The sequence below is a fragment of the Pelmatolapia mariae genome, linkage group LG16_19 (assembly GCF_036321145.2).
Source record: "Pelmatolapia mariae isolate MD_Pm_ZW linkage group LG16_19, Pm_UMD_F_2, whole genome shotgun sequence".
In the NCBI taxonomy this organism is placed as follows: domain Eukaryota; kingdom Metazoa; phylum Chordata; class Actinopteri; order Cichliformes; family Cichlidae; genus Pelmatolapia; species Pelmatolapia mariae.
Genome location: NC_086241.1, coordinates 47,335,921 through 47,351,567, shown reverse-complemented (window position 1 = coordinate 47,351,567; position 15,647 = coordinate 47,335,921). Strand labels below are relative to the sequence as shown.

Below are 15,647 nucleotides of genomic sequence, written 5' to 3'. Positions count from 1 at the left end.
TAGCTAATAGAGGCTAACAGAGGCTAATAGTAGCTAACAGTGGCAAACAAAGTAGTGCTACTGACAATTCAGTAAATCCTCAACAGTCGTCTTAGTATGTTTCATGTGTGGTGAAACATTTTACATGCTGTAACTTTAAGTTTTAGAAAGAAGTTGATGGTCTTTTCCTGCAATATTTAGACATTTTATGTGCCAAACCATTATCAGTGTGGGAAGTACCTGTTGACCGTCAACCTCACAGCTTAAAGACCTTAAAGGCTCTTCTGCTCATCTCTAGTGACTGATACCACAGGATACCTTCAGAGGTCTGGAACAATGGTCAGATGTAGTATTAGCCATGATAATGCATTAGTTAGCGCTATCACCTTAAAAGAAGACGGTTCCGTGTTTGAATGTCCTGGTTGGGTCTTTCTGTATGGAGTCTGCATGAATGGATGGTAAAAATGTTACTTGTAGTCCAAAGCATTTTGAGTGTTGTGTAACAAAAAAGTGCTGTGTGAAAATGTGAGGACATTTATTTCTAGTGATGTGATGAATGCCAGTTCATTCTCCCAATCCTGGCAACAGCTGTGTTGGGGTACACAATATTTTTGAGTTGTCTGTCCATATGTGTAAACTTTATGCCCGTCCCATTCTCATTAACGTGATATGTTTTGAACTACTGGTAGACTTGGACTCAAGAATGAACTGATTAGAATTTAGTGGTTGAAAGGTCAAGGTAACTTATACTTTATATCAAGTATAGTCAAATCTAGATTGGTTATCAGACGCAAACAACCACAAGGCTATTTTAAGCCCAGACACACTATAGGGACTGTTCAAATGATAAAATGCCTTTATTCCAGCATGTGTTTGAAATGATCAGTGTAGGGCGTCGTCAGGGCCATTTTAGCAGTAGCTTACACGCTGTTTTGCAGTACATTAATGATTTGAAATGGACGGGAAATTCTTTATCAATGTGGAAGCCTGTTGGTAATAAAATGAGGAAATAATAAATCCTCAAAGTAATGTGAGGGGAAAAATAGGAGGTAGGGAAAAGGAAGGGAATGGAACAAATGGAGAGAGGAGTTGAAAACAGGATAAACATAAATGATCGAAAGGACAAGTTATAGTGTTATCGCCAAGTTGAGGTCAGCCAAGTTCTTTCTTTATAAACACAGGATCTACTCCACATACTCACAAATTACCCCACCCATAACTAAGCCAATGGATTTACATACAATATCTATATCTTATTCCTGAGGTGATGATCACAGAAAACTAGGAATCTTCAAGACTGGGGTATTTAGTTATTGTTCAGATGTCTTAGAGGAGCTCTTTTAGTGTAGTAGTTGTTTATCAGCCACATAAAGTGTATTAATCCCCTCACATGGTTTTATAGTTTTAATATTTTGAAAACTGTCAAAACTAGTCAAAAGAGTTTTAAGCTATTGTTATTAAAATTCAAGCACAAAATTCTGTTCAGGGTAAATCAGAATTGTATATTGATTGCATAATACGAAAAACATTGAGCAATACCGAGCCTTATTAATATGTTTTTGTATTGAAGTGATACTGCATGCCTTAAGCTTGCTAAGAATCCATATCCTGCTGGTTGGATAATCAGTTTACTTTTCAGTTTCACTTGATCACAGGTTAATCTAGATTCCTGGTCCAAAGTTTGTATTGGTTTACTTTCTGATTTGCTGGAATGGAAATGTGTTTCTGTAAAGAAGACCCATGGAGTTTGACCAGATAGTGACTGTCCAGTAGCAGGTTTGAGTTGATAAAGTCTAGTCTTTGAGGCCTTACACTCTTATAAACTCATCAATTGTTCATTGTCTTTTCATCTCGAGACCAGTGGGCAGAGGATATCTGTCTTTGAAAGTTGATTCACCTCGATTAGTTGAATGACTTAAATGGCAATTTGGGTCTTTGTTTACATCTCTGTGAGTGATTTATGTCTCTGTCATGCTCTCAGTTTACCCAGTCTTGTGTCAAAACCAGACGGGCATCTCTTACGCAACTCTGTCAAGCTCTGTCTTCTCTTAAAATGGCCTTTTAAAGGAATCCCCTTGTTTTTTAAATGGAAACAAGGTTGTTTAAGGATAATTAGGTCACACAGCCCTAACAAGGTACGCTCACCTGTTTGCTCTGAACACTCCCGCAGAGATTCCTCACATTCCTGAGCTTTAAGATATCTCTCTAAGGAAGCTAGAAATAGGGAGCCCTTTGTGTGTGAGCTTGTGTTTAGTTTTCATGCCAGGTTCAGATCCTATGAGCCATTTAATGAGACTTCCTTTGTTGAATATTTAGTTCTAGAGGCTGCTTGGGAGAAGCAGAACTAACAGAACTAAACCGTTGTGACACAAGTGCTGATATGACTCTTTGGTTTTCCGGTTTCATGGGTTTAACTCTGGCTCAGATTTTATAGAAAGTGTGGACTATCTGGGAAGAAAATAAACTGCCAATGTCAGGATGGTAGCAGAAATAAAACACAATGGGGAACAAGACCTTACAACGCATTTACATGTGAACCGTAGAGGAAAATACAGGATTGTGGGAGGCCTTTTCAATAGGCCTTTTTTCCAGTCAACTGAAAGGTTTTGCTCTTAAAATGCTTTATAACAAAGAACAGAGACTTTGGCACTGCGGCACGACACAATAACAGTAAAGGGCAGGAGAACAGGTTTGAAAAAACGGACTTATGATAGAGTTTCACTTTCTTCCTCTCATGGTGGGAAGTCAGTAACTGCTTTTTGCACATCGTTGCCTCAGGGAAATATAAATCTCTAAAAGATGCTTTCGTTCTCTAGCGTCTTTGTGAAAAGGTGCCTTTTGATTGGAGCAGGGATGACGTCATTTTCTGTGATACTTTGAGGAAATTGCCTAAAAATCGTTTTTGGGCTGAAAACGACTTGCACAAATGAACTGTCCAAATCTGTTGTGAATGTAGGTGAAAACCAAGTCGACCCTGACGCTGTGGGAACGTCAGTGTTGGACTTGGCGACGTGTAAACAGTTGCGCACGCGCTTATTTATAATGACAGGGCTTTAGTAGGATTTGATTTCAGCAGATGAAGCGTCACCACACCCAGGTAGCCCATGTGATCATATTTAGTTCGCTCAAGTGTTGAGAACGTTTTAATAAGTGCCAGTTTGCCCTCTAGTCCCAGTCTGAATAACGTGCTTGGGTTTCATTTCATCAAGTTTATTCTCTGCACTCTTCTAATGTTTGGTGTCATTGTTACCAAACTAAAGCAAGGCGGCCAACAGCAACATTATTTCTGATATCTTTGCATTGTTTCATTGTCAAGATATGCAGACGTGTCAGTGTGGCATGGCACCAGCTATTGCTATTGTCACGAAAGGAAAATGTTTGCCAGCACACTGCGGCTGGTCTACAGAGAGACTGATAACTGTGTGCTTGGAAAGGTCTGTGAGTCACCACTTTTGTAGTTAAATCTAGACATTTTGGAGCGATGTTAGGTAGCAGACACTTGTGACATCCTTAATAAAGATAACTGTGTTGGGGCAGCAAATTTTGCCAAACATGCGCATGGTGCTGACTATTAATAATGTGGTTTTTCCATGAGAGCGTGCTGTTCTTTCTGGATGAATTCAGGGACTGCACCTCTCATAAGTGCAGACTCTGCTTGTGTATAACGCAGGTACCTGCCCAGTTTATGTCAACAGAAACTGTTGTTTCAGTTCCCAGAGGTGTCAATTTGTTTATTCTGAAGAGATGTTATTAATGTTAAACATGAGGTTGGGATAGCAGCTCTGTGCAGCTGATCTTTGGTACCTTTTTTTTTTTGTCTTTAGATACAAAGCAGGCTTAAATACTAGCTGACCAGACCAGGTTGTCACATAAGGGGAACACAAATACTAACAAGCCATTCGAGGGACTGCAGTATTTGGTTCGGGGCTAGTTACATTTTTAATCCCTGATGTTTATGAGAATTCCAAAGTTCAGGCAGTGTTCATACGGAATTTGCTGTCTTAGTATTGGACATAGTACATTTAAACTTTTACCTTCTGGTCTACTAGAGAAAGACTGTGGACTTTATCCCGTGGGGAACAACAAACTATTACCACCAGATTATTCATGATTCATGCAGTAATTGCTGGAAACTTCTATTTTGTCTAGAGTGGTGGATTCACCACCAGCACCAGACTACAATTGGAACCCATAAAATCCTAAAATCCTGCGCCCATTTTTGCAAAAAGTGGGGAAAAAAATAGAAAAAGCGAAAATTACAAACGTGCTAAGTTTGCCTGTAATACATCCAAAATATTCTGCCTATTTCTAGCAACTACTTGTCGTACTAATACTATTAAGGCTTTTTATTTTCTCAACACTTTTAATTGATTTGTACTCACATATGAATCTCAGTTAAGCTTGTGCTTTTATCAAACAGGCTCTAGCACGCCTGAATACTTTCCATTTTATTCTATGTTTTAATGAGATTTTAATTTGTTGCTTATGGCTAAATCTATTCATAAAGACCTTTTGTTTTCTTTTGTTATGTGGCTGGCAGTGAGTTTTCTGTGCTGTGGGGAGGTTCAGGATGTAAACGGATGTGGTGACATTGACTGTGGCGTTAAAAAGTAACCGACCTACCAACTCCCTCCTCCAAAAAACCCCAAAAGACAATCTACTGTTGTGAAACCGTTAATGGATTTTCTGAGTTATTTGATACATCTGGTCTTTGTCTTGCATACCGATTGTGGTGCAGCACTCAGTGCCACATGATGCAGGTATATCTGTTACCTACATTGCGGTCCTTGTCACAGCACCTTTCGTGCTTCCTTTTCTTTCACCTCCGATGTTTATGTTTAATTCACAAAAAGCCACCTGCGTGAAAAGGGAGTATGCAGGCAGACCGGGATTCTTTGAGATGTGCTTCCAGCGGATCGAGGCTACACGTATCGTCCTTGAGATAAAGGGTGAACTTTCAGCTCTTTCCCACTGTCAGTTGGGTTTGTGTTGATTAGAGAAGCTTAAGCACCTGGCAGACAGCACCCTCAGAGCTGGAGAGAATGTCTCTGCATGGTTGTCTGACTGGCGGTTCAAAACAAGAGAGAGGGGCAAGTTAGGGCAGGGAGGAGAGGTGTGTGTGTGTGTGTGTGTGTGTGTGTGTGTGTGTGTGTGTGTGTGGTAGGTATTTGCATCTGTTTGATTCCCATGAGGCAGTTCTAGGAAGAGTCGCATCAGCGCTAGATTGTGTCAGTGTGTGTGTTGCGCTCTATGTAAAAGCATTTCTAGTCTGCTGTGCAGCCAATCTAGGCTAAAAAGGACGGTAGTCTGGATAGCATGACCTAAAACTGAGTATCTAAATAAGATTTGTTGGAAATATAAAACCAAAATCAAAACATTTCCTGCTCCCTGTTTTCATTCTTGGACTCAAACGTAACTTCACTTTCAACCATAAGATAAGCATGAAATCCTTATCTTATTGATCTCAGTCAATCCTTTCATTCATCTACTGTCCAAAGTCAGCTGCTTTAGAGCCACTTCTTTTATTGGCATAAGGTTTAAACAGCAGGTGTGTGAATCTGTTTTTGCTCACAACCAGACCTTTGCACCTGAACTCTGGGCTGGTTCATGAGGATTACTTTTGTACATTTACTTCTTTATTTGAAGTTTTCACCATGTTTAATATGAGCAGCCATATATATGACAGAAAATAAGATAAAACATAAGAGGGATGGCATGGGAGTGTGGTGGTAAGCCAAGTCGCTTCACAATAAATAATACTGGTCACACTGGTGACCAGTCAAGGGTGTGCTCTCACTCTGTGGCAGCTATATGGCCATCAGGACCTGCAAGAAAAAAACGGGTAGATGGCATAACAGGCCAAAATTTAAGGAATTTTGAGTCTTTGAACTCTCTCCTGGTGTAAGTCAGAATTTTGCAATCTGGTTTGAAAATTAAAGCTGGGTTTGGTGAAAATGTTTTTTGGTGTCATTTGACAAAAGAGCCACAAGGACCTTCCAATCTTCCTATAATTTCAATCTTCTAAGGAGGAATTGGACTCAATCATAAGCAAGCAGAGTGAAGAGTAAAAATATCCATGAACGTTGAAGTGAAGCTAAAGACTTTCACCTGTATCCTGTATTCTAGTGAAAAGTCAGCATCGATTCACTGACATGGTTCTAGATAATAGAAAACCTGTACATATGCCTGTGCTGGTGTGGTGACACAGGTGAGCTGCAAAAAGAAGTTAATCTGTTTTACAACACTAGATTTCTCACTCTGCATCACGTCCCCAGTCAAACGGTTCACATCGTACGCTGACATTTATAAAGTTCTGTTTTTTTTGGTTAAAAAGAGCCAAATTTCTGCTCTGAACATATTAATACTAACAAATTAGTTTCAGTTCTAATGTAGAATAGCCATTCAGACTTCCAACTGATTGTCCTGATTGCGTGTCATAACCGCTCTTCAACACTGTCTGTTTCTCTGATTGTAATTTGTTTCGCGTAATATGATGATCCAAAGTACATTATGCACAAAAACACATTCGCCATTAAATACTTGCTTGTTTAAAATGTTTTTCTTTAAAATTTACTCTTATTTATATGTTATAATCATTTAACCACCCCTCCTTGAGCTGACTTTTATTTTTTCCTCACTGGAGGCTGAAGACTCAAACTTGAATTTGATGACAATTCAATATATTTGATTTGGTTTCTTTAACCAAATCTGAGACGTAAAAATCAGTTTAGGGTGGGGGATGTTTTTAACGCCAACACTACCAGCCCATTAATACACAATCCTGCTCAATCCAGCTGTGACAGATGGTGTCTTTAATATGCCAGTGATTAATATGGACTCTGTTACAATGTGACTGCCAAACTGGTGATACTATAAGTCATTATTACCGTGCAGTTATTCTCAACTGTAACTCCTGGCTTTTCCGTGTAAGTGTGTACTCTCATGGTAAAAAAATAAAGCATTATACTAAGTTGACTTTACTACTTTACACACAAGCGTATCAGCTTTGCGTTGTATTCAGCAGCCAGTTCTGGTAAGTCAGCGGTATGTTTTTACTCGTTTGTATATGCTGGTTCCACATGTGATTCATTTCTTTTCTTGTAACACTCACTCTGTAGGATTCAGACCATGGGAGCGTTTTCCATTTGTTCAGATGTCATGTGCTCCATGTCATGTGTGCACAGCGCACCAGGGAAGTGATAAATAAAAAAAGTAAATTTAGAAAAATAAAATGAAGGGAAGGAATGAAGAAAGAAGAGTCTTGTCGACAAAAATGGGACGCTGTAACAGCTCACTTGAAAAGTATTTGGTGCCCCTCTGGATAGCAGCACTTAACAGTTAACTAAGGAGGCCTTGTGCCATTCTCTGTATTCAGGCTGCATAGTAACAAATTATTGTAGTGTTTTCTGGAAACAATGGGGAGTATTTTTCACATGGGTGACCATGTGCTGTGGAGCTGCAGGCCTGTACTAAACATGTTTTTAATCTTGTTTCAGGAATAGTCATTTCAATTCACTTACACCCCCTTGTGGCAAAATAATAAACTTTTATATAAACAATTTAGTGTAGTAGATTAAGCATTCGCCTAACAAGCAGAATATTCACGGTTTGATCCCAGAGGCGAGACGGATCCTTTTGGAGTTGTGCTGGGAAGGGCGTATATTTAAAAAAATAAATAAATAAATTTTAGAAATGCCAATTTAATAAAAAAGTAATTTATAAGGCAGCTTTATAGTGTCTATTCTAATGAAGTCTGAGGAAGTATAGAAATTTTGACCATGTTATTACAGTTCTGTAATGAAATTGTATATTTTAACAAAGACGTGGTGTGTTGTTTACTGAAGGCATGCCTGTTTTACCTCAAATCCCTGACAACAGCGCTCTTTGCGTTAATGTTTACATGTTTGATTTCTGCATCCTGACTGACCAATCCTCGGCGAGCTAGTTTGCAGATGGGGCACGATAGTGGGATGGTATCTTACTGAACACTGACAGGGGGGTGACATAGTGGAAGAGGGATGGCAGGAATTAGGCTGCTGAGGATTAGTGTCTGAGCTCTGATTGTCCATTGGCTGAAGAGACATTCTCTGCTCTGCGAGGACTTGAACTGACAATAACAAGCACCATATTCATGCTGTCGTGATCGTTCCAGGATTTATATATTTTTTGAATGGATCGTCTTTTTGGGTGTTTTCATGTGGTTTAACTTAATAACTTGGACATACTTTTAGTCAACTTTTTGAAGACATAAGAAAGATCATGGTGGTGCTTCTGACTAATAACTCCAATAATTTTTATTGCTTTCCTACAGTTTCCAAGAGAAGAGGTGAGTGAGAGCAGGATAGGTTTGATCTTATTGGTTGAAGATCCAAACTAATTGGTCCTACCCAGGTTGTGTTTACTATAAATGACCACACAGGCTCGATCAGCTGCCTTGCTTATGCCAGGCAATAAAGAAATTAAAGTCTGGTCATTATAAACCATAAAAACCACTGTTGAACTATAATATTTACTTTTCAGATATATAAAATGCTGTGATTTTTTTTTCTCCTACAGTAGTTACAAATACTTCTCATAATAAGAAAAATATTAAAAAAGAACAGCTAGAATTTCAATTTTGCACATTAGGATTTCCTTAACCAGAGTATATATACTGCTGTTACAGAAGAGGAAGGTAAGAATTAGCTTTAACTGTTAAGCACGTGGTTAATTCCAGCATGGTCTTACAGTGAGAGTGCTAGGAGGACAGGTAGCTAAAAGTAGGGCAGCTGTTGCTGTTACATAAAACTTTCGTAGAAGGCTGCTAGTCCAACAATCCCAGACTGTGCCATGGAGGCATGAGAGCACTGCAGGTATTACATGACATGTCAAATGGGCGTTATGTTTAATTATGTTTAGTTCTTATTGGATTCATGAAGAAAATATATTGCTCTTTTAAAAGTAAAGACTCATTAACTGAACTTGAATTTTATATAACGGTCTTAAGAATAGGTTACTCAGGTTTTTGTTATTCTTGAGTTTCACACATGACTGAAAGTAATGCTTAACTTTGGATTGGATCCATCGTTTGAGATGCCATAGCAGTTTAATTAGTGTCCTTCTTACTGTCTCTTTAAATGATGCTTAAGCTGGGAAAAAGCACCAGGCATATGTTGCTGCAGGCAGATTTCTGATATGATAATCCCATGTTGAGGATCACTGTGTCTAATCCTGCATGAGAAGAACTGGAGTTCGGTCTATTCATTTCACACTCTCATGTGTTAACCCTCAAACATCTTTACTGTTCCTGTGCTTAAATGTCCCTGACAGTCACCTAAATGCTAACCCCCTGTCCATATGGCCCCCATCATTTACAGTTACAGTAACACAGAGCTTTGAGTTGATCTGGACTGATCTCCTCTCCCTATCTTTTTTTTTTTAAAGCTGCCCTAAAGCTAGATGACGATGAAAAGACCCCGGCACCCCCGTTGTTCCAGGAGAATGTGTTCATTGAGTCCAGCAGGCCCAAGTACCTGGAGGACCTTCACACTGAGGCCCTGCAAGGACTGAAAATGATGCAGGAGGAAGGTATAAAACCAACTACTGATATACCCAGTACATGTTTGTTCTTCCCTAGATTTCAACACTTCCATAATTAAAAATTCCCATTATCATTTGAAAAATGTTCTTGTCTTTTCAGAAACCAATAACGGAGTGGAATACCAGGACAGCGTAAGCACAATTGTAAGTTACACATTACATACAGATTCTTGTGCTTTCTTATACCACAAACGATTTGTTAAAACTTTTATTAATGTAATATAAGTAATCTTTCTGTTTTTGCTAGTCGACAATGACGGCTCAAACAGATGGAGAAAGTGCTGGGTTTATGACAGACAGCACGATTCCTGACACGTCTTCTGTCGCCTCTGTGCAATCGTCAGTGTCCACTAGATCCTCCCGCTCTGGACTCACCAGGCAAGGTAAATTAACCACAAGCCAAAACACTATTTATATCCACTCTTTGTCATTACGCAACGCGCTGTGACATGCTTGCATAAAACATTTAATTGATGACATGCGGCCAAACATTTATTCGCTCTACAGGTTCAACATTCAGACCTTTGAACTCTGGGAAAAAGTCAGAAAAGACCAGGACCAGAAGACGCCACAGGAAGACTGTTGTGGGTATCCCACATCATGTTCAGAGAGAGCTGGGTATGCAGTTACGTTTTGAACTATATGAACTATTCAGGACAGCCACAGTATCTAAGATTTTTATGTTGCAGATTCAAAGAAAGACAATCAGTGCATAACTAGCTATCTTAATTCTGAAAGTTTGTGCTGTTGTTTTAGGTCTGGACAGAGTTGACTGGACACTGAATACAAAGTTAGATGAGGAACAGCTTTTTAATGGCGAGACTAATCCCAGTCCAACTACAGATGGCCAACAGATGGGATCACAGTCTGAAAAAGGAGCCAGTATTAATGTTCCAGGCATAAGCATCCAGCCTCTCAACAAGAAAAATGTCAAGCAGCTCGGTGCTACCCATGCTGCTCATAGAGATGATCTCGCCCTGCTGCACCGTCTGGGTCCTGCCTTGGAAGATGATCAGAGGCCTCGGTCTTTAGCTGTACCCTGGTTGACCACTGCCTCCAGCCTTCAACAGGAGCTTCCCAGCCCCGTCATGTCCATGTCACCCCAGGCTGCTTACATGTCCAAAATCATTCCCAATGCCATTTTGCCACCCGCAATCGATGTGGTGGAGATCAGCCGTGGGCGTAGTCGGAACAGTGTCCGCACTGTCAGCAAAAGCAGCCTGCTGCTCTCCAGCCCAGCTCCGTCCCGTGCTTCTTCTAGAGCATCTTCAGTGAGAACTTATTCCTCCAAATCGTCCACCATCACCTCTGCCTCTCGCAACAATCCTCCAAATCTGTCTGACACGTCGTGTTGGAGCAATTCTGACTCGTCCGAGACATTGGTATCTGACTCTTCAACCATCTCCAACAGCAGCACCCCAAAGCAAAAGAGAAATGGCAATGCTTCTGCTAAGGAGGACAAAGTTGATGCTCACTCCTCTATAAGCAAGGCCTCCAGCTCCAATGGCAGGGTGATCGTCAGGGGAGATGAGGTTAAGAAAGACGGACAGTTCGTGCGTAGCCTCTCTGTTACGAAGCCAAAAAGGGCCCCTCCTCCTCCAAGCCGCTCCTATTCCCTCCACAGTAAAATGAAGCGCCAGCCCCGTTTTCCGGCAGAGATTAGGGTCCTGCCAGGAGAAAATTCTCTCCACAGCAATTCAGCCCCAAGTGAGGAAAGTGACCAAAACCAATCTCACTCTTATCCCTCCAAGACTCTGGACAGCCCTGGCTACAATGCTGACACCAGTTCTCTGGATGATTCAATGGGCTCTTCATCAGTCGGTCCCTTTAAAACTCAGCTGCAGACAATGAAAATAGAGAAAGCTAAAAAGGTTTTGAAAGATGCTTCACAAGAGAAGCGAGAACTGCTTGAGGAGAGCCAAGATGGCACATCCCCACATCTCACTAAACAACCTAACGGTTCATCTCCAAAGCATAAGAACAGCATTTTAGCAAAGCTTCAAAATTTACTTGTTGGACCCTCTTCAACTAAGTCAGAGTCATCTAAATATAATAAGTGCACTGAGGAACGTAAGCCTGATTCAAAAGACACTGTCAGTCCCTCTGTACAGGCCTTGATAGAAATTTTCAATATCCCTCCACCACCTAAAGTCCATGCACCTCCACCTCCTCCACCTGAGGTGTGGTCCCATAGTTTGCGTTCATGTGAGCTGATCCTGGGACCCCCGGCCCCTGGCAAGACTTATGCTATTGCAAAGAAGAACCCGAAGGACCGGAGACAACAGAGGCAGTCTCCTTCTGCAGCTGCTGAGGAGTCGGCTAAGAGCTTGGCAGTAGAAAGAAAGCACAAAAATCCATCAGTGACGACAGAGTCTGTTAATGGATCCCTACATGTGCTAGAATTGAAGAAAGTTCAAGAAAGTGGGATTTTGAATGCAGAGATGCGCAAAGATAGCAATGAAAGACTGGCTCAGAATGTAGATTTGAACGGACGTGGTAATGATGAGAAAGGGAGAGTAAGTGATATGTTGAATGGAATGTTAATGAAGGCTGTAGAGAGACGAGAAGAAAGACTTGCAGCAATAAAAGAAGAAGCAGCTAATAAAACAACCGGCCAAGCTACAGAGGTGAAAACTAACACTGATATAGCACCTGCCATTTCATTAATTCACATTTCCCCAGCGCTATCTGCTCCTCTGGTGCAACGTGTTTCCCAGCCCCTCCCCAGACAGACCACAGAAATCAATTCCATTACATCAGTAAAAGTTGTATCTCCCGAATCTTCCTGGCCCCCTCCACCACCACCGACATCAGGTAGCCCCAGTGGGCCAGATGAAATAGATTTTCCTCTTCCTCCACCCCCACTGTTTGGTGATGATTCACCCATTATACCTGTTCAGGTTCCACCAAAGTCCTCCCTCAGGAGTGACTCCTCTTGCACGACTGCATCGGTTATATCAATAGTGAAAAAGGACAGCATTAAGGCGATCATAGAGCCTGAACTTCACAAGTCCAGTACATCTCAGGGTGTAGCGCCTTCTCCCTTAAATATCCCTCCTCCCCCACCATATACAGCTCCCCCTCCACCACTTACAGAGGTTCTGCCTACTGCAACAGATAAGGTATCTTTGACACTTTCTCCACCACCACCTGTAGAGTTTGGTCCTGTAATACCAAAAAAGCCACCTTCACCCGTGGTTCAAGATGTGCCCCCACCTGTTAAAGACATCTCCTCTACCTTGGTAACATTAGTATCTCCTTCACCAGCTAAAGTCGTCTCACCTCCTCTAGTTGTTGAGGTCTCACATCTGCCACTCAAAGAGGTGTCTGCTCCGTCCTCTGAAGAGGTTACGTCTCCTCCTTCTCAAGAACATATGTCTAACGTCTCTGAAGAGGCTGAACCCATCAGCAAGCTGACTCCACCACAAAGTATTCCACCTGCACCACCCCTGCCATCACAGCCAGAATCATCAGAGCAGAAGATTGAGCTTCTACAAGAGAAGGTCTCCTTTGAACCTGAAGCTAACGCAGTTTCATCTAACAGTGTTCTTATCCCCCCTCAGAATATTCCCCCTCAACCTCCCACAGAGCTTCTCCCACAATCTCAGGTAGTAACCCCAAAAACTGATGTTCCACAAACTGTAGAGGCCCCAAAAACTGATGTTCTGACAACAAAGGAGGCCTCACCTTCACCTCCATCTGAAGTATCAATACCACCACCATCACCACCTGAAACATCTTCACCAGAAAAGACTCAAGTACCTGCTCCTTCTGTACCTGTAAACATTCCTGTACCTCCACCTTTACCAGTTCAGGGGCATGCCAGCATTAAGGAGCAGCCTATTCCTTTAAGCACAGAGAATAAAACCCAAGAGCAGACTTCTACCCCAGTTGTGCAAGAAGAACCTATGCCCCTTGTCACCCCTTCCCTCCTGCAGATGGTCAAATTGCGGTCAGTCACCAGCAGCCCTGAGCTCCCCAAAGCTGAAGAGCAGCAACCACAGGCTGAGGTCACAAGCAGCAATCAGTGCCCATCCTCATCTGCTAATGGTGAGGCTCCTCAGAAGCCCATCAGAAAATCTCTAATCATGACCTCTTCTACACCCATTCCTCCACCGGAAACAGTCCCTTCACAACCAACTGTGCCCAAGTCCCAAGCTGACGTGGTTCCTCCTGCATCTTTGTCCATAGCCACCTCCCCTACGAAAAAGACTTATTCTGCCGTGAACACTAACCGTTCCATGAACCTACAGGAAGCCATCCGCATGAGGACAGCAGCCAGATCTCAACAAAGTCCAGTGTCTCGCCTCAGCTTGCAGCCTCCAACGTCACCACTGGACCTTCACAAGTCCCCCAGTAGCACTGCAAGCTTTATCTTCTCCAAGAGCAACAGGAATGTTGTGACTGAGACCAAGTCAGTGCCGGTGGCCAAGGAAGATGTACAGAAGAAGGTGACCAGTGAAGCAGAGTCAATGAATAAGGGAGCCAAGGTGCCACCACCAGTTGCAAAGAAACCCAAAACAAAGGGCAGCGAGGTTGAGACGAGTGAAGATGTGGACCAAACTGCAAAACAGGAAGCACAGCAGGAAAGTATCAAAGGTAATGTATATCAGCCCAGATTTTTTTTAAAAGGCATGCAACACATGACAAATAGAAACAAAGAGTGACCAGATGTGGCGCATGTTGTACACATAAAGATCATGATTGGGTGTGAAAAGCCCCCAAAACAAAGCAAAAAAAAAAAAGACAGTACAGATAAAGAAATGGGTCAAGCGCAATGCAAATTTTAAGCCTTTTTACTCAGTTTAGTGATCAGCGCTGCACATGCTGCTTTCTTAGTGAAGGAGCATATTAGCAGTTTCCTATATTAACTTTATGCTATAGTTTAGCCAAATGCTATGCTAACATTTGCTAAGCAGTGGGCAATAAACACGGTACAGCAGATCCGTTGATGGTAATGTGAGTTAAAGTATTTAATAGACCAACACCAGGTATTTTATTGTGAACCAAGTGTACTGAACAAATAATAGTTTTTCAGGGGAAAATGTATGTTTTGAGATTATGATCATAATCTCAAAACATCTCAAGTACTCGATGGTTGTGCATCGATGCACAACCATCGAGTACTTGAGATGTTTTCCCAGTTTGCACCAAACGGCTAACACTGCCATCTACTTTGCCTAAATAGCTAAAATATTTTTTTTGTACAATTCTTTTGGATGTAGACAAACTAACTCTGTGTACATTTCCAACTTTACATGCTGCAGAGAAAACAAATGGAACAGCTGGTACTGTTGAAGGAGGGTCGTCATAAACATGATTATAAAGACTGAAGGAGACCTCGGCAACTGGATATGGATGAATGAGATGCTTCACTCAGAAACTGCTTTTTTTTTTCTTTTTCTTTTTAAAGGTTTTGGAGTTGTTTGAATTTAATGGTGTGGGTCCTAATTTTAAGAGCTCATTTTGCATTTTATAAAGAGTTGTATATTTTCTTTACCAGAGGGTCTTTGTCGCCCTCTAGTGTCAAATAGTGATTGTACCACTTACGTCCTGCTGAATCAAACCTTTAGTCAGTACTTGGAACAATGGGACTTTTGGGCACTCATCTGTAAATATAGCAGCATTATGTTTATTTAACATATCCAGTAATGGTGGATTTCTTCTACAGAGTTATGTTCTGTATATTTTCTAAGAGTTTCCACACTAATTGTATTTGTTCCAAATACTATTAATTAAGTTATTTTTCCTGTCAGGTTTAGAGGACGACCTCTACAGACAGAAAGTCTTCTTTGCCATGTTTGCTAAAGAATGACATAATAAAACAGTCTGTTGCGTAGCTCTACAAGCATGCAAATTTATATTTTAGATCCATCACACAGACACATCACATACTAGAATGATTATAGTGCACATTTTCTGCTGCTTTTTAGTTACAGATAATGGAGGCAATGCCTTTCTTCCCAGTTATGGCTTAAACTGTGGGATATTTCTGTATTGAACTATAATATATTTCAAACTGGTTTTGCAGACAACTGTAAGAATCACCATTTATAAAGAAAAATTAAAGATTTATCGATAAACTAAAA

The 15,647-nt window shown here is 41.2% G+C and overlaps 1 protein-coding gene across 2 annotated transcripts in view; it reads left to right on the top strand.

Moving 5' to 3' along the window:
• si:dkey-157l19.2 (NHS-like protein 3) overlaps positions 1-15,647 on the top strand; it is a 30,490-nt gene extending 14,843 nt beyond the window's left edge. Inside the window, exons 1-7 of one of the 2 annotated variants that reach the window (XM_063498581.1) lie at positions 8,008-8,305; positions 9,403-9,546; positions 9,659-9,702; positions 9,806-9,941; positions 10,066-10,176; positions 10,315-14,157; positions 14,826-15,645. In XM_063498581.1, coding sequence (XP_063354651.1) covers positions 8,239-8,305; positions 9,403-9,546; positions 9,659-9,702; positions 9,806-9,941; positions 10,066-10,176; positions 10,315-14,157; positions 14,826-14,872 — 4,392 coding nt within the window. In that variant the 5' untranslated portion in view covers positions 8,008-8,238 and the 3' untranslated portion in view covers positions 14,873-15,645. Of the gene's footprint in view, positions 1-8,007; positions 8,306-9,402; positions 9,547-9,658; positions 9,703-9,805; positions 9,942-10,065; positions 10,177-10,314; positions 14,158-14,825 lie in introns of those variants that run through there. The other variant, XM_063498580.1, reaches the window with a different exon arrangement.